The following is a 19,331-nucleotide window of genomic DNA, read 5'->3' on the forward strand; positions in this document are numbered from 1 at the left end:
AGTGAAAACAGGTTTTTAGACATTTTAGCAAGTGTATTACAAATAAAAAACAGATATACCTTGTTTACATAAGTATTCAGACCTTGCTATGAGACTCGAAATTGAGCTCCGGTGTAACCATTGATCATGTTTTTCTACAACTTGATTGGAGTCCACCTGTGGTAAATTCAATTGAATGGACATGATTTGGAAAGACACACACCTGTCTATATGAGGTCCCAAGCTTGACACTATATCTGAGCAAAAACCAAGCCATGAGGTCGAAGGAATTGTCCCTAGAGCTACGAAACAGGTTTTTTGTCGAGGCACAGATCTGAGGAAGTGTACCAAAAACATTCTGCAGCATTGAAGGTCCCCAAGAATACAGTGCCCTCCATCATTCTTACATGGAAGATGTTTGGAACCAGCAAGTCTCTTCCTAGAGCGAGCCTTTCGGCCAAACTGAGCAATGGGGGGAGAAGGGCCTTGGTCAGAGAGGTGACCAAGAACATGATGGTCACTCTGACAGAGCTTCCGAGTGCCTCTGTGGAGATGGGAGAACCTTCCAGACGGACAACCATCTCTGCAGCACTCCTCAGTAAAATGCACATAACAGCCTGCTTGGAGTTTGCCAAAAGGCACCTAAAGGACTCTCCAGCCATGAGAAACAAGATTCTCTGATCTGATGAAACCAAGATTGAACTCTTTGGCCTGAATGCCAAGTGTCACGTCTGGAGGAAACCTGGCACCATTCCCACGGTGAAGCATGGTGTTGGCAGCATCATGCCTTGGGGATGTTTTTCAGTTGCATGGACTAGTAGACTAATCAGGATTGGGGGGAAGATGAATGGAGAAAAGTACAGAGAGACCCTTGATTAAAAGCTGCTATAGAGCACTCAGGAACTCAGACTGAATGTCCTCGAGTGGCCCAGCCAGAGCCCGGATTTGAACCCGATCGAACATCTCTGAAAATAGCTACCCATCCAACCTGACAGAGTTTCATAGGATCTGCAGAGAAGAAGGGGAGAAACTCCCCAAATACAGGTGTGCCAAGCTTGTAGCATCATAGCCAAGAAGACTCGAGGCTGTAATCACTGCCAAAGGTGCTTCAACAAAGTTCTGAGTAAAGGGTCAGAATACTTCCCTAAATTAAATTATTCTAAAAAACAGTTTTTGCTTTGTCATTATGTGGTATTGTGTGTAGATTGAGGATTTAAAAAAAATCGAAAAATGCTGTAATGTAAGAAAATGTGGAAAAATTCAAGGGTTCTGGAGACTTTGTGAATGCACTGTACTCCTAACACACACTGTATGCCTAACCATACAGAACTGCATCCACAACTTGCATTTGTGTGTGTACAGTTAGCTCTAATGGACTATATGTACAGTTAGCCACCAGTCTATTTTTGAACTAGCTAACCCTATTGCCAAGAAAACCCAGGCAAACATAGCTGGCTATTGCAGAAACAGATGGTACCCAGTCTAACGTACATCTAGCCGATTACATTACCCACTCTAACCCCGAGTGTATTTCCTGCCCCCTGTAAGGAGATAGCCAACCACCTGGAGAAGGACACAGAGATGTATGAGGTGGTGCAGGAGGCCATAGACACCATGCAGAGAGTAGCCTGGCACATCAACGACATGAAAAGGAAACATGAACACGCTGTCAGGTTGCAGGTAAATTAACACTTCCAAATGAACATGCTTAAATATGTAAACAGATACATAGGAACACATGCTCACACACATTTGCATATGAAGGTGTGTGTGAGCCCACATACAGGACTTGGGTTTTGTCCTCAGATCCTCCCATCGTGTCCCTAGCCTTCGCCAGTCTAGTTTACATCCCAAATGTCCCCCTATTCCCTACATAGTGCACTACTTTTCATCAGAGCCCTATGGGTCCCAGTCAAAGTAGTGCACTGTATAGGGAATAGGGTGCCATTTGGGACGCGGGTTTGTTTCAGTCTCCTCTAAGTTATGCAATACATTGTTTTCCAGGGCTAAGGATGGCCTTGCATAACACAGCAGGCAGACAAAAGGGAAAGTGTAGCTTTAATCTATGGGGAGGGAGGATGATCAGATGTTCAGATGAGTGAAAGAATGTGTGTTGAATTATTTAATCAGGATCTGGCAACGAGTGCTTAGTTGACCTGTCTAAGTCTCCCTGTCCTTTTTTCTCTCGCTCCTCTCCTTCCTCTCTTCTCTCGTTCGGCTCTTCTCTCCTCCTTCTCTTCTGTCCTTTCCCGTCCTACTCTTGTTTTCTCACTTGTTTCACTTACCTTACTCTCATCCTATTCCGCTCTCTCTGTACCTCTCTTACTTACTCTCCCCCTCTCCTCCTCCTCCCTCTCTATCCCTGTCCCTCTCTCTTTCATTTACTCTAACCCCGCTCCTCCTCCTCCACCCTATATCCCCCTCCCTCTCTCAGGAAATCCAGAGTCTGCTGACCAACTGGAAGGGGCCTGATCTGATTGGCTATGGGGAGCTGGTTCTGGAGGGGACGTTCCATCTGCAACGAGCCAAGAATGAGCGCACGCTTTTCCTGTTCGACAAACTGCTGCTGGTCACCAAGAAACGGGAGGAGGCCTACACCTACAAGGCCCACATCCTGGTCAGTCACAACACTAACCCTAAAATATCTCCCAAAACTATCTCCCAAAAGGTGTACCATAATACCTCTACCTTAAGAAAGACATCCATCATTCTAGCCGTGGCTCTATGTCGTTATAGTGTTGCAACCTGATGTTGGTGGAAGTCATTCCGAAAGAGCCACTCAGCTTCAGTGTGTTCCACTACAAGAACCCCAAACTACAGCACAACGTACAGGTAACGCAAAACTACACCCCACTACTAGAGCATGTTCCACAGGCGATTGTACAGCATAGAGTACAAGTAAATTGTGCCCTGCCAAGCCCACCACTCCAGACTTGTTCAATTTTTTAGCGTGGATAAGAAGGGTTTGTCATTTCTCAACGTGTGTTTGGGTACTCACTTCAAACAATTCCATAATCTGTGTTACGTAACAAACACATAGAGGAGTAGAAGATCAGATCCCACTGTTGTTATGGGTTTGTGATAATTGTCTTGTACACCATTTAAAGTCTCTCCCTTAATCTGTCTCTCTTCTTATCTTCTCTCCTCTCTGTTGTATTCTGCCCCCAGGCCAGATCCCAGCAGGACAAACGCATGTGGATCCTGCATCTAAAGAGACTCATACTTGAAAACCACCCGGCTAAAATCCCAGCCAAGGTGAAACATGGAGCAAGCAATGTGTGTGCTCACTAACGACATAAACACAACAATGATTGGGAGGAAGTGGAATGGTCTCTCTTTCTCTCTCTCTCTTTCTCAATCCCCCCTCTCTCAATCTCTCTCCACTCTCTTCCTTCAGTCTTGGCTCAGGTGCAAATGGAAAATGATGCTTTTGTCCGGAGGAAATTGTTGAGTGTTCATTGTAATTACAATAGAGGGATCTGTGGTTAAACGTGATATTGTAAAGTAGTCCTGTTCTGTTTGGTGAAGACAACTGTCTGGTGCCATCTGGTGTCTGGTAGCCCCATACATCAACCTCAAGTATAGGATTACCAAACTCTGTAATATAGAGCTCACTTTATTGAAGGAACATTTGAAAAATATTCAACTTTATATTCATCTCCAGCACCACCCCAACATCAAACTATGTGAAAATTATATGATTATACAGTACCAGTCAAAAGTTTGGACACACCTACTCAAGGGTTTTTCTTTATTTGTACTATTTTCTTTATTGTATAATAATTGTGAAGACATCAAACTATTAAATAACACATATGGAATCATGTAGTAAACAAAAAAGTGTTTTAAAAAATCAAGATATATTTTATATTCGAGGTTCTTCAAAGTAGCCACCCTTTGCCTAAATGACAGCTTTGTACACGCTTGGCATTCTCTCAACTAGCTTCACCTGGAGTGCTTTTCTAACAGTCTTGAAGTACTTCCCACATATGCTGAGCACTTGCTGGCTGCTTTTCCCTAACTCTGTGGTCCAACTCATCCCAAACCATCTTAATTGGGTTGAGGTCGGGTGATTGTGGAAGCCAGGTCATCTGATGCAGCATGCCATCACTTTCCTTATTGGTCAAATAGCCCTTACACAGCCTGGAGGTGTTTTGGGTCATTATCCTGTTGAAAAACAATGATAGTCCCACTAAGCGCAAACCAGATGGGATGGCGTATTGCTGCAGCATGCTGTGGTAGCCATGCTGGTTAAGTGTGACTTGAATTCAGAATAAATCCCCAAGTGTTACCAGCAAAGCACCCCCACACCATCACACCTCCTCCTCCATGCTTCACGGTGGGAACCACACGTGCGGAGATCATGTTCCTGGCCCAAGCAAGTCTCTTCTTATTATTGGTGTCCTTCAGTAGTGGTTTCTTTGCAGCAATTCGACCATGAAGGCCTGATTCACGTAGTCTCCTCTGAACAGTTGATGGTCAGATGTGTCTGTTACTTGAACTCAGTGAAGCATTTATTTGGGCTGCAATTTGAGGTGCAGTTAACTCTAATTAACTTTTCCTCTGAATCAGAGGAAAGTCTGGGTCTTTCTTTCCTCTGGTGGTCCTCATGATAGCCAGTTTCATCCTGGTGCTTGATGGTTTTTATAACTGCACTTGAAGAAACTTTAAAAGTTCTTGACATTTTACTCATTGACTGACCTTCATGTCTTAAAGGAATGATGGACTGTCATTTTTCTTTAATTATTTTAGCTGTTCTTGCCATAATATGGACTTGGTCTTTTACCAAATAGAGCTGTCTTCTGTATACCATGTCACAACCGATTGGCCCAAACGCATTAAGAAGGAAAGACATTGCACAAATTAAAACCTGTTGTGACTAGGGGGCAGTATATTCATTTTTGGAAAATAAATGTTCCCGTAGTAAACGGGATATTTTGTCAGGACAAGATGCTAGAATATGCATATAATTGACAGCTTAGGATAGAAAACACTCTAAAGTTTCCAAAACTGTAAAAATATTGTCTGTGAGTATAACAGAACTGATGTTGCAGGCGAAAGTCTGGGAAAAATCCAATCCAGAAGTGCCTCATGTTTTGAAAGCGCTGCGTTCCTATGCGTCCCTATTGAGCAGTGAATGGGCTATCAACCAGATTACTCTTTCTCCGTATTCCCGAAGGTGTCTACAGCATTTTACGCATTTATGTTGAAGAATACCCGTAAGCGGCTACATTGCGCAAGTGGTCACCTGATGCTCCCAGAGAGATTCTCGCGTAAAATACAGAGGTAGCCATTACTCCAATCGGTCCTACTGAAAAACGAATTGTCCCGACGGATATATTATCGAATAGATATTAGAAAAACACCTTGAGGATGGATTCTAAACAACGTTTGCCATGTTTCTGTCGATATTATGGAGCTAATTTTTAATATTTTTCAGCGTTTTCGAGACTGCAATTTCCGGGCAATTTCTCAGCCAAACGTGAAGGACAAACGAAGCTATTTCACCTACAAAAATATTATTTTTGGAAAAAAGGAACATTTGCTATCAAACTGGGAGTCTCGTGAGTGAAAACATCCGAAGCTCATCAAAGTTAAACGATTTAATTTGATTGCTTTTCTGATTTCCGTGACCAAGTTACCTGCTGCTAGCTGGACAAAATGCTATGCTAGGCTATCGATAAACTTACACAAATGCTTGTCTAGCTTTGGCTGTAAAGCATATTTTGAAAATCTGAGATGACAGTGTGATTAACAAAAGGCTAAGCTGTGTCTCAATCAATATATTTCATTTGTGATTTTCATGAATAGGAATATTTTCTAGGAATATTTATGTCTGTTGCGTTATACTAATTAGTGTCGGGCTATGATTACGCTCCCTCATGCGGGATGGGGAGTCATTAGAGGTTAACGTTTAATAATGCACACCTGTTAATTGAAATTAATTCCAGGTGACTGCCTCATGAAGCTCGTTGAGATAATGACAAGAGTGTGCAAAGCTGTCATCAAGGCAAAGGGTGGCTACTTTAAATAATCTCAAATATAAAATATATTTTAATTTAACACTTTTTTGTTTACTACATGGTTCCATATTTGTTATTTCATAGTTTTGATGTCTTCACTATTATTCTGCAATGTAGAAAATAGTCAAAATAAAAACCCTTGAATGAATAGGTGTTTCAACTTTGACTGGTACTGTAAAGTTTGTAGTAAAAAAAGATACAGGAGGATAATTGTTTCCAATGACATTATCGGTGTGCATCGTGTGATTTTAACAAGTTATGAGTTGGCATTGCCTACTAATTGCCTACTAATTGGTTGATGATGTTATTGGGAACACTTATATTCTATCTCTTTTACTAGAAAACATAGAAATGCACAATTTTCACATATGTTGGTGTTGCTTGAGATGATGAATATGAAGTAGACATATTTTGAAATTTCGCTTTAATGTAGGGATCACCAACTAGATGCAGCTGCTGAATGTTTTTCTTGAGCGGATGATTCTGGTGCATAATTAAAAATCATTTATAGACTGCAAATTGATTGCAAGAAGCCCTAAAGGATATAATATTTCACTAAAACATAATAATGTCCAACCTTGATTACATTTGTATATAATCACATATTATGCGTGGGAATAATTGGGAATAGATTTCCAAAAAATATATATTTTGGAGCTGATTTCCTGATGTTTTTACAGTTTTTTATGTCCATCAATGATTTTAGATTTTTCATAAAAATAATAATTTTTGCTCAGAAAACTTGGGTATCCAAATAAAACCACCTACGTGCCTCCAGTTGTGGAAATTTGCTTTAATGGTTGTTGTTTGTTTTAGTTTTTTTTCTCTTGATTTTCAGGCCAAGCAGGCCATTTTGGAGATGGATGCTATGCGTAAGTATACATTTGATATTGATTGAAGCCTCTTGTGACTATAATAAGATCATTACGTTCATGGGTGTTTATTTGAGTGTCTGTAACATTCCCTCTCCCCTGTCCTCTCCAGACCACCCAGGTTTCCACTACTGTCCTGACAGGTACAAGAGGAGCCCCCACACGAAGGAGGGCCCCTCCCCTCGACGGGTCCGCAGGAAGTCAGGTAAGGAACACAGGAAGTACAGGGACAGGACGAAGGCGCTGTAAATTATTTGGTGCTGATGCCAGTAGACTGGGCCAGTTTCTCTGCCTCTATGTCCTGTCCAATCTGTCTCTCCTCAGAGCCGCTGTCCAAGTTACTGAAGAACGCTAAACATGGTGCCAAGAGAGATGTCTCAAAGGTGAGCTTAACCCCATAATGCAGTCATTTACGTATATGAATGGTGACACAATGCTACAGTTAGAAACAGTGTTATATCTCCATAATGGACTAAAGGTTTCAGCTAGTTTGAGGTGTTATTTGCAATGGTTCCTATAACACTCACCTAACTCTCACTCAAGGACACATTTAACACTCCCTGCCTTATCACTCTCTCTCTGTAGCGGACAAGTCTGGGCGCCACCCTGCTCTCCCCTGTGTCCCAGCTGGCTCTGGGCACTATTGGCCACAGCCGCAGCCTGGTCAACCAATCACAGAAGTCCCTGGACCCAGGTGACCATTTTGACCATGGCGACAGGGAGGATGGGGAGGAGCCACATCAGCAGGACGCCGATGATGAGGATGACAGCAGCATGGTGAGTCTCTCCTACCTACCCACAATGCACCAGTTTGACAATTTAACCTCTTATCAGATATGCCTGATTTGATTTCCATCGCTAAAGTCAAATCAAATTGATTTATATATACAGTACATCAGCTGATATCTCAAAGTGCTGTATAGAAACCCAACCTAAAACCCCAAACAGCAAGCAATGCAGGTGTAGAAGTACACTGGCTATGAAAAACTCCCTAGAAAGGCCAAAACCTAGGAAGAAACCTAGAGAGGAACCAGGCTGTGAGGGGTGGCCACTCCTCTTCTGGCTGTGCCGGGTGGAGATTATAACAGAACATGGCTAAGATGTTCAAATGTTCATAAATGACCAGCATGGTCAAATAATAATAATCACAGTAGTTGTCGAGGGTGCAGCAAATCAGCACCTCAGGAGTAAATGTCAGTTGGCTTTTCATAGCCGATCATTAAGAGTATCTTTACCACTCCTGCTGTCTCTAGAGAGTTGAAAACAGCAGGTCTGGGACAGGTAGCACGTCCGGTGAACAGGTCAGGATTCCATAGCCGCAGGGCAGAACAGTTGAAACTGGAGCACCAGCACGGCCAGGTGGACTGGGGACATCAAGGAGTCATCATGCCAGGTAGTCCTGAGGCATGGTTCTAGAGCTCAGGTCCTCCGAGAGAGAGAAAGAAAGAGAGAAAGAGAGAATTAGAGAGAGCATACTTAAATTCACACAGGACACCGAATAAGACAGGAGAAGTACCTGACCCTAGCCCCCCGACACATAAACTACAGCAGCATAAATACTGGAGGCTGAGACAGGAGGGGTCAGGAGACTCTGTGGCTCCATCCGATGATACCCCCGACAGGGCCAAACAGGAAGGATATAACCCCACCCACTTTGCCACAGCACAGCCCCAACAACACTAGAGGGATTTCTTCAACCACCAACTTACCATCCTGAGACAAGGCTGAGTATAGCCCACAAAGATCTTTCACCACAGCACAACCCAAGGGAGGGAACCAACCCAGACAGGAAGATCACATCAGTGACTCAACCCACTCATGTGACGCACCCCTCCTAGGGAAGGCATGAAAGAGCACCAGTAAGCCAGTGACTCAGCCCCTGTAATAGGGTTAGAGGCAGAGAATCCCAGTAATATGATCAATTTTTTGGGTTCTAGTCAGGATTCTAGCAGCCGTATTTAGCACTAACTGAAGTTTATTTAGTGCTTTATCTGGGTAGCCGGAAAGTAGAGCATTGCAGTAGTCTAACCTAGAAGTAAAAAAAGCATGGATAAGTTTTTCTGCATCATTTTTGGACAGAAAGTTTCAGATTTTTGCAATGATACGTAGATGGAAAAAAGCTGTCCTTGAAACAGTCTTGATATGTTCGTAATTTGCCTTCTAATAATCATGATCTTTTCCTCAAATAAATTCATGAATTTATTACTGTTGAAGTGAAAGCCATCCTCACTTGGGGAATGCTGCTTTATAGTTAGCTTTGTGAAGGTATCCAAAATACATTTTGGATTGTTCATATCTTCCTCAATTAAGTTGAAGAAATAGGATGATCGAGCAGCAGTAAGGGCTCTTCGATACTGCACGGTACTGTTCTTCCAAGCTAGTCGGAAGACTTCCAGTTTGGTGTGGCGCCATTTCCGTTCCAATTTTCTGGAAGCTTGCTTCAGAGCTTGGGTATTTTCTGTATATCAGGGAGCTAGTTTCTTATGAGAAATGTTTTTAGTTTTTAGGGGTGCAACTGCATCTAGGGTATTGCGCAAGGTTAAATTGAGTTCCTCAGTTAGGTGGTTAACTGATTTTTGTCCTCTGACGTCCTTGGGTAGGCAGAGGGAGTCTGGAAGGGCATCAAGGAATCTTTGTGTTGTCTGTGAATTTACTGTATAGCACGACTTTTGATGCTCCTTGGTTGGGGTCTGAGCAGATTATTTGTTGCAATTGCAAACGTAATAAAATGGTGGTCCGATAGTCCAGGATTATGAGGAAAAACATTAAGATCCACAACATTTATTCCATGGGACCAAACTAGGTCCAGGGTATGACTGTGACAGTGAATAGGTCCAGAGACATGTTGGACAAAACACACTAAGTCGATGATTGCTCCGAAAGCCTTTTGGAGTGTGTCTGTGGACTTTTCCATGTGAATATTAAAGTCACCAATAATGTGAATATTATCTGCTATGACTACAAGGTCCGAAAGGAATTCAGGGAACTCAATGAGGAACGCTGTATATGGCCCAGGAGGCCTGTAGCTATAAAAAGTGATTGAGTAGGCTGCATAGATTTCATGACTAGAAGCTCAAAAGACGAAAACGTAATTTAAAAAAATACATAAAAATTTAAATTTGCTATCGTAAATATTAGCAACACCTCCGCCTTTGCGGGATGCACGGGGGATATGGTCACTAGTGCAACCAGGAGGTGAGGCCTCATTTAACACAGTAAATGGCTTAAACCATGTTTCAGTCAAGCCAATCACATCAAGATTATGATCAGTGATTAGTTCATTAACTATAACTGCCTTTGAAGTAAGGGATCTAACATTAAGTAGATGTGAGGTATTGAGATGTGAGATGAGATGTGAGGTATCACAATCTCTTTCAATATTGGCAGGAATGGAGGTCTTTATCCTTGTGAGATTGCTAAGGCGAACACCGTCATGTTTAGTTTTGCCCAACCCAGGTCAAGGCACAGACACTGTCTCAATGGGGATAGCTGAGCTGACTAAACTGACTGTGCTAGTGGCAGACTCCACTAAGCTGGCAGGCTGGCTAACAGCCTGATGCCTGGACTGCACCCTATTTCATTGTGGAGCTAGAGGAGTTAGAACCCTGTCTCTGTTGGTAGATAAGATGAGAGCACCCCTCCAGCTAGGATGGAGTCCGTCACTCCTCAGCAGGCCAGGCTTGGTCCTGTTTGTGGTTGAGTCCCAGAAAGAGGGCCAATTATCTACAAATTCTATCTTTTGGGAGGGGCAGAAAACAGTTTTCAACCAGCAATTGAGTTGTGAGACTGTAGAGCTCATCACTCCCTCCCACTAACTGGGAGGAGGCCAGAGACAATTACTCGATGCCGACACATCTTTCTTGCTGATTTACATGCTGAAGCTATGTTGCGCTTGGTGGCCTCTGACTGTTTCATCCTAACATCGTTGGTGCCAACGTGGATAACAATATCTCTATACTCTCTACACTCCCCAGTTTTAGCTTTAGCCAACACCATCTTCAGATTAGCCTTAAAACCTGATGACAGGTGAGGGTTCCCTTTTGGGAACGACCCCTCCCACGTTCAGCTGGAACGTGGCGCATGGAACGCAAAAATATTCTTAGAAATATTTTACCTCCACACATTAACAAGTCCAATACCTCAAATGAAAGATAAACACCTTGTTCCCAGCATGTCAGATTTTTTAAAATGTTTTACGGCGAAAACACACCACCGAAACGAAGACAAGAGGCAGCCATTTTCTCCCAGAAAATATAGAATTATAAAAACAGGATTAAAAAATAAATCATTCACTAACCTTTTGAAAATCTTCATCAGATGACAGTAATAGGACATGTTACACAGTACTTTTTTTTTTCAATAATATGCCATTTATATCCATAAATGTCCATGTTTCTCGCGACACGCACTCAATTCACTCCCATGGGGCCAAAACTCGCGGGATTTGAACGATTAAACGCTCTACTGAATGAGGACATCTAGTGGAAGACATAGAAAGTGTCCCCAGATCCATAGCTGGTTGGGAAGGGTGGGGGAGATCACGTCAAAGTTGCCCCAACTTTCATGATCCCAAAACTAGTTTGGAAGAATGCCTGCCCTGTGAGTTCTGCTATACTTACAGACATAATTCCAATGGTTTTAGAAGCTTTAGAGTGTTTTCTATCCAATAATAATTATTATATGCATATATTAGCAATTTTGGACAGATTTTTTTTCAGTTTACTATGGGCTACTACTATTGTTCCTCCAAAGGGGGCAGTATTCTGCCTAGCCTTAAGAGGTTGTCGGTAGCCCTGCCCCCGGTAAACAGTGTATGATCGCTGGATGATTCCCTTTTAAGTCTAATACTGCGGGTAATGGAGTCACCAATGACTCTGGTTTTCAATTTGTCAGAGCTAATGGTGGGAAGCTTCGACGTCTCAGATGCCGTAACCCTAGCCCATTGCCCTAGCCCCTTTGCAGGTATAAAGGGATTAGATAGGTAAAGGTATGCTCATTACATGATTTTCTAACCGTGTGTTGCAGGGTCGGGAAAAGAGGCTGCAAGTCCCAGGACAGTCTAGCAGGAAGAGGTTGAACCAACAGGCGTCTATAGACAGCAGCATCAACCAATGGAAGACCTTCAACATGAGCTCCTCAGACCTACAGGTGACTGACCTTAACACTGTGATGAGAATGACTAGTAGGAATAATTGTGTACTGCACTTCTAACTGTAATTTAATAAAGTTCTGTGTTTGATCTAAGAAATAGACTTTCACCACACTCGTTGGTTAGCAGATCTAATAATCTAATCTCCTTCTATCCAGAGGGCTAAGGAACGTCACCACCCTCCTCTCCTAAAGACGCCCTGTGTGACAGATCAACCTCTGGAACCCAACATCCCCTCCATGCTGGTCCCAGACGGTGACCCCCAGACGGTGGGGAACATCTGGGCGGATCACCGCGTCCGCAGAGCCATGTTCCCCACCCGCCAGCGCACCATGAACGAGGAGGACGAGGACATCTACCAGATGTTTGTCCCCACCGAGCCCAGTGGGCCAGAACCAGAACCACCTGTTAGGTCAGAGGTCATGTCATCTCCCAGCAGGACCCAGGGACGACCCTGCAGCTGGCATGTGGAGCAGGTGCCCATAGTGCAGATCGACCCCCCGTCCACCGGGGACAGCAGAGAGCTGCGGAGAGCCAGCAGCGTGGGTGAGAAACAGACTGGCTCCCGACAGAGCCTCCCTGATCAGGATGACAACCAGCAAGAGATGATCCACATCGAATCCTCCAGCAATGACATCTCGGGTTCGTCATCAGCCGAGCACCTGACGATAGACGACATTGAGAATGTTTATGACAACATCAGCTACGAGGACCTGAAGAGCATGGGGCTGATCAAGAGGGAGCAGGAGGGTCGGGGGGTCCAGCGAGAGGGCCCTAGAGACACACAAGGCCCTAGGGCCCTAAACACCGGGGTGACAGGGGGTATTACAGAGACTCTTGTCGAGCCAGACAGCTTGTCTGACAGTAACCGCTCTTCCACTGCCCAGGAGCTGAAGATCGTGGAGGAGGAGAACATATATGACACTATCTGCTTCAGGGAGCCCCTAGCGAAGGGTGACAGGGACGGGGAGAGAAAGGCACAGGAGAGGGACAGTCTGTTCCAGTCTGCCTCTGAGACTGACCTGATGGGCTGTGAGAGACTTGGGGGCTTCGTATCTGAGGAAAGCCTCCATTTTGGGGAGGACGAATGGATGGAGTATAACTCCCCTCCCGTCCATGGCACCTCTGAACTGGACAACTCCTCCTCATCTGCCTCGAAAACATTCTCCCAACATTCCAACACCGGCGACCGGATGTCGGAGCAGGTGGTCGAGATCTGGAACGATTTGGAAAACTATATCAAGAAGAACGAGAAGAAAGTGGAACGCCTTCCTGCCGCATTTCCCATGAGCACCAGCGAGGCCCCCAAGACCTCATCTGTCAAGAGCAGCACCAAAAATAACAACCCACATACAGCCAGCCCACAAACATGCAGCCCCCCTACCAAGAACCCCCTAGCCCGCCATCCCAACCCTCCCACTGTGACCCCACCTCACCAATTCACCATCCCCATCCTCAAAATCCCAGAGCTGCTCAGAGAGGGTAACTTTGAAGACGAGGACCATTTCCCCTCTCACTCTTCCCTCACTCCCCCGTCCCTCCCCCTGCCGGCCATCCCAGACCCTGCCCCTCCCGGGACAGTCAAGAGCATCCGTAACAAACTGGCCCGTCTCAGCACTGGGAGCTTCCATCTAGAGGATGATGATGAGCTGAGGGAGCTGCCCCAAAAGCACCCCAGCCAGAGGGAACCCTCCATCAGGGACCTCCACAGCCTGTTCCCTGGGGAGCTGGCTTTGGACTCTCCCTTGGCTTCCTCCTCTCTCCTTATGGGTGACTCAGTGGACAGCTTCTCCCAGGGGCTCATGGACAAGACCAAGAACCGTGTGTTCCTGATGGCTCGCCAGTACAGCCAAAAGATCAAGAAGGCCAACCAGCTGCTCCGCATGAAGAGCATGGACCCCGGCGACATGTCAGGAGGACGCAAAAGGGAGGAGAAGAAGCAGCAGAAAGACCTGGAAAAGAAGCAGAATGACCTGGCAGCCATTTTGGAGGAGAAGAAGCAAGGTGGTACTGCCATAGGTAACATAAACAAAATCAGTAGTTGCTTATGCCTTACAGTCATGATATATACACCTAACTAGTGTATTATTTTTTTATGTCACTCATTGTCCCCTTCTTTCTCTTTGTCTCCTTCTCCATCTCCATATCCATCTCCCTCTCTCTCTCTCTCTCTCTCTCTCTCACTTTGTCTCAGGTGCGAGGATAGCCGAGTACTCCCAGCTGTATGACCAGGTGATGTTTAAAGACCCTCCAGATCAGGGTTCCAGTAGCCTGTGCCCTTCTGGCTCGCACTATTCCCACCCAGCGCTACCCTCTTCCCAATCCCTGCCTGAGACCTGCTCCTCCCTGGGGCAGGAAGACGACTGGCTCCACTCAACCTACAGCAATGGGGAGCTGACCAGATTTGTGTCAGAGATGCTGTCCTCCACCCCCCAGAGCAAGCTCACCCCTGCCTCCTCCGTCCCAACCCTAAAGACCCTACCTCCCTCTCCGGAGACCTCACCCACCCAGCGATGGAGCTCTTGTGTCTCCGCCCCCAGCGAGAAGGAGGAGCATGTGTACAGTTATATTAAACGACAGACCTCCTTTAACTCCCCCTCATCTTCCTCCTCCTCCTCTAAACCACCTCCTTACTGCCGCTGCCAGTCTATCTGCTCACTGGGTGACCTGCAGGAGAAGGAGAATATTCGTATCAGGTCCAAGCGTGGTTCGACTGCAGTCCAGAGATCCTCAGAAAGACTCCATGGCCCCAGCAGTCTGGTCCGGGCCAGGCGGCAGAGTAGCCTCCCGGAGCAGTCCAGTTTCGGTCATGGTCACTCTGACCTCACCCTCCAGGACAGTCAGCAGGTGGTGGTCCTGAAACATGCCTCTGCACTGAGCATGCTCACAGCCACCCAAAACTACATGGCCAACTTCAAAGACAATGGCGACGATGACGACGACGATTACGTAGAGATCCGCTCTGAGAACGAGAGCGAGCAGGATCAGGACTGCTCCAGGCAGTGTATCATCAGTGGTGGTGGGGGTGGTGGTGGTAGCTCCAAGGGACCAGCCCAGAGTCAAATCCAGAGTCTTCCCTGCACTCCGGTAAGGTCCTCCTGTGGGCTGATGGACCGGGAGCGTCTGCAGGAGTACCTGCGGGCGGAGCAGCTGACACAGCAGAACCAGTCCAACATCATCCAATCACTCAGAGAGAAGTTCCAATGCCTCAGCTCCAGTAGCTTTGCTTGAGTCGCCTTAACACACCACCATATGAACACACTAGTGCATGTAGCACAAGCAGATCTGTAGCTTTGCCATTCTTATCATGACAACAAATAACTCTCAGTATACACAAAAGACAACAAAGGACATGATTTCCTTCCACACACAACACGTCTAGAGTTATTATGACAAGGAATGACACACTAAATGCTAAATTCAGCACACTGTACACAGCACACTGTACACACATATTACACACTACACACAACAAAGGTCTGTAGCTTTGTCAGAGTCTTCAGGACAACATGAAAATAGATATATACATCTTAGCCTCACAGTTATATTTCGCACACAACGTGCAATACTGCAGCTTCGCCAAAGTCACATGGTCAAAGTTCAACATGTCACAAAACAACATGGCAAATACTGCATCTGAGTAGTCATGGCAAAATACAGTACAGAAACATACTAGTACTGCAGAGGCACTCCACCACCACAGCACTTCCTTACAGTCTTCCATGTCAAGTAGATTGACATTCATATTTATTTTAGATAAGTTGAAAAAGAACTATGAAACGGTCAAAGTTATCATTCTAGCAAACTGTAGATGATATTGCTGAGTCCAACAGGTTGTGGTAAGGGGCTTGTGTGTGGGCTTACAGTTCAAAGGGAAGCATACAGGTTATATTTTAGAGATGTTAGAAATGATGATGCCATATACTGTACATATACTGTACCCTTTCCCCCTTCAACAAAAATACTGACATTCCAAAAATGTAATTTGGTAGCCTGCTGTAGACTGCTAGCATCTCTTGATGAGGAAATGGCACTAGCTGAATTGGGGTTATGTTGCTGTAATATGCTGTTTTAAACATCTAGTAAACAAACCCCTTATCAAGGTTTCAACCTTTGAGTATCGGAAAAGTTCTTCCTTTTAAAAGTTGTTTTGTTTATTTAACTTCCTATAGATGAGTTTACCCGTTATCAAAGGGATGATCCTATATGACAAAACGTCAGTGATAGTGTTTTAACTGTATAAAATAAAGTATCAACCAATTTAACAATCTGAACAAGCAATTAGCTCAGGATTACAGGCTAGGCATGGACAGTTTATCAGCAATAATATATGTATTTTTTAAATAGGATCCAGATGCCTTTTTAAGCTTGGAGCCTCCACACATACTGTTCATTAAGATGAGTTTACCTATATTTTACTTTGAGCTGTGGTGACGTCAAGCAGCAGATAGCCTATACCAGTATTCCTATAATGATTCAGCTTTCTCAACCTGCTTTGTCATAACTACGGGATCATGCTTTAAACAGAATAATCTTAAAATAAAGAGAAAGGTACAGTATGTTGATATTTCAATTATTTTCAATAAACAGCAATAGGATTTATCTATTTATTTTGAATCTGTGTGTCTGAAAATGTTCTGAATTATATACAGTGCCTTGCGAAAGTATTCGGCCCCCTTGAACTTTGCGACCTTTTGCCACATTTCAGGCTTCAAACATAAAGATATAAAACTGTATTTTTTTGTGAAGAATCAACCACAAGTGGGACACAATCATGAAGTGGAACGACATTTATTGGATATTTCAAACTTTTTTAACAAATCAAAAACTGAAAAATTGGGCGTGCAAAATTATTCAGCCCCTTTACTTTCAGTGCAGCAAACTCTCTCCAGAAGTTCAGTGAGGATCTCTGAATGATGCAATGTTGACCTAAATGACTAATGATGATAAATACAATCCACCTGTGTGTAATCAAGTCTCCGTATAAATGCACCTGCACTGTGATAGTCTCAGAGGTCCGTTAAAAGCACAGAGAGCATCATGAAGAACAAGGAACACACCAGGCAGGTCCGAGATACTGTTGTGAAGAAGTTTAAAGCCGGATTTGGATACAAAAAGATTTCCCAAGCTTTAAACATCCCAAGGAGCACTGTGCAAGAGATAATATTGAAATGGAAGGAGTATCAGACCACTGCAAATCTACCAAGACCTGGCCGTCCCTCTAAACTTTCAGCTCATACAAGGAGAAGACTGATCAGAGATGCAGCCAAGAGGCCCATAATCACTCTGGATGAACTGCAGAGATCTACAGCTGAGGTGGGAGACTCTGTCCATAGGACAACAATCAGTCGTATATTGCACAAATCTGGCCTTTATGGAAGAGTGGCAAGAAGAAAGCCATTTCTTAAAGATATCCATAAAAAGTGTTGTTTAAAGTTTGCCACAAGCCACCTGGGAGACACACCAAACATGTGGAAGAAGGTGCTCTGGTCAGATGAAACCAAAATTGAACTTTTTGGCAACAATGCAAAACGTTATGTTTAGCGTAAAAGCAACACAGCTGAACACACCATCCCCACTGTCAAACATGGTGGTGGCAGCATCATAGTTTGGGTCTGCTTTTCTTCAGCAGGGACAGGGAAGATGGTTAAAATTGATGGGAAGATGGATGGAGCCAAATACAGGACCATTCTGGAAGAAAACCTGATGGAGTCTGCAAAAGACCTGAGACTGGGACGGAGATTTGTCTTCCAACAAGACAATGATCCAAAACATAAAGCAAAATCTACAATGGAATGGTTCAAAAATAAACATATCCAGGTGTTAGAATGGCCAAGTCAAAGTCCAGACCTGAATCCAATCGAGAATCTGTGGAAAGAACTGAAAACTGCTGTTCACAAATGCTCTCCATCCAACCTCACTGAGCTCGAGCTGTTTTGCAAGGAGGAATGGGAAAAAATGTCAGTCTCTCGATGTGCAAAACTGATAGAGACATACCCCAAGCGACTTACAGCTGTAATCGCAGCAAAAGGTGGCGCTACAAAGTATTAACTTAAGGGGGCTGAATAATTTTGCACGCCCAATTTTTCTGTTTTTGATGTTACAATTTTTTGAAATATCCAATAAATGTCGTTCCACTTCATGATTGTGCCCCACTTGTTGTTGATTCTTCACAAAAAAATACAGTTTTATAACTTTATGTTTGAAGCCTTAAATGTGGCAAAAGGTCGCAAATTTCAAGGGGGCCGAATACTTTCGCAAGGCACTGTATTAGTGCTTTGCCTACACTATGTAGGTTAAGTGGTAAAAAGCATCCCAAGAACCTAAAATGTTATTTTATCTTATTTGTAAAAAAAACATTGTTTTTAGGAGGGACCATGGGGTGTGGGGTGGGGTGTGTTTGACCTAGACATCACTTCACAGTTTCAGTAGTGAGGATACATGTTTGAACTCATCCATGTGTCCCACTTACAACATCTTATTTATCTACAAAAAAAATCCCTATTCTTGACCCCACACATTGCTGTTGAATTATAATATTATTGACCAAAGTTTGTAAATTAGAATAAAATGTATTTATTAAAATGTTGTCTTCTTGATGAATTTTGAGACACTTTGGATACAATTTTTTTTTTTTTTTTTTACTGTGAATGTTACAAAAATGTTTAGTTTTACTTTATTCTTATCAAAATAATAAATGAAAAGTTGGAATGGACAATACCATAGCAACGTTAATGTATCCAAAACAACTTAAAAATATGAAGTATGATTTTTTTGTTCATGGTATATTTTGTTTCTTGTGTTTCACTGGAGGGGATTGTCAAACTAATTTTAAATTGAAATTACTCTTGCACTTTTTCTTTCTTTTTTGTAACATTTGATTTGTGAACACTTTGTAAAGATGTACATTTTAGGAAAGTTATTATTGTATGCAATATGATGCTTTAGTGTTTAAGTTAAGTGCACTGTAATTTGTTTAACTGCCTAGTTACCATTCCTCAAGAAAATAAATGATTCTGAGACAATAAAGAAAATACATACTTAAACATTTTTTTGGGGGGGTTAGTGACTTTTTTGTTGAACACAGGCACTTGTAAGCTACCCATGACTGAAAAACATGATGGATAAATTCATATACAAGATTGCATGAGAGCTATTCAGAGAAGAGGTTGGACCCGGCCCTGAACAGACCCAAGATCAATCAGACCAGACCAGAATGGACCCAATATATATATTTTTTAATGGGCATCCGGACCTGAACGGAGCAGAGTACAATCAGACATGAACCTGAATGGACCCGAGGACAAC

The 19,331-nt window shown here is 43.7% G+C and overlaps 1 protein-coding gene across 1 annotated transcript in view; it reads left to right on the top strand.

Annotated features, from left to right (window-relative positions):
• Positions 1–19,073, top strand: part of LOC110529918 (pleckstrin homology domain-containing family G member 1) — a 151,586-nt gene extending 132,513 nt beyond the window's left edge. The window contains exons 7-17 of the mRNA XM_090243450.1: positions 1,528–1,659; positions 2,414–2,596; positions 2,716–2,811; positions 3,148–3,234; positions 6,841–6,874; positions 6,987–7,079; positions 7,199–7,257; positions 7,460–7,651; positions 11,900–12,022; positions 12,182–14,042; positions 14,218–19,073. Of these exons, the coding sequence (XP_090099576.1) occupies positions 1,528–1,659; positions 2,414–2,596; positions 2,716–2,811; positions 3,148–3,234; positions 6,841–6,874; positions 6,987–7,079; positions 7,199–7,257; positions 7,460–7,651; positions 11,900–12,022; positions 12,182–14,042; positions 14,218–15,254 (3,897 nt within the window). The 3' untranslated portion in view covers positions 15,255–19,073. The remainder of the gene's footprint in view (positions 1–1,527; positions 1,660–2,413; positions 2,597–2,715; positions 2,812–3,147; positions 3,235–6,840; positions 6,875–6,986; positions 7,080–7,198; positions 7,258–7,459; positions 7,652–11,899; positions 12,023–12,181; positions 14,043–14,217) is intronic.
• Positions 19,074–19,331: the final 258 nt, after the last annotated feature.

The sequence above is a fragment of the Oncorhynchus mykiss genome, chromosome 8 (assembly GCF_057628025.1).
Source record: "Oncorhynchus mykiss isolate SJ-2025 chromosome 8, ASM5762802v1, whole genome shotgun sequence".
Classification (NCBI taxonomy): domain Eukaryota; kingdom Metazoa; phylum Chordata; class Actinopteri; order Salmoniformes; family Salmonidae; genus Oncorhynchus; species Oncorhynchus mykiss.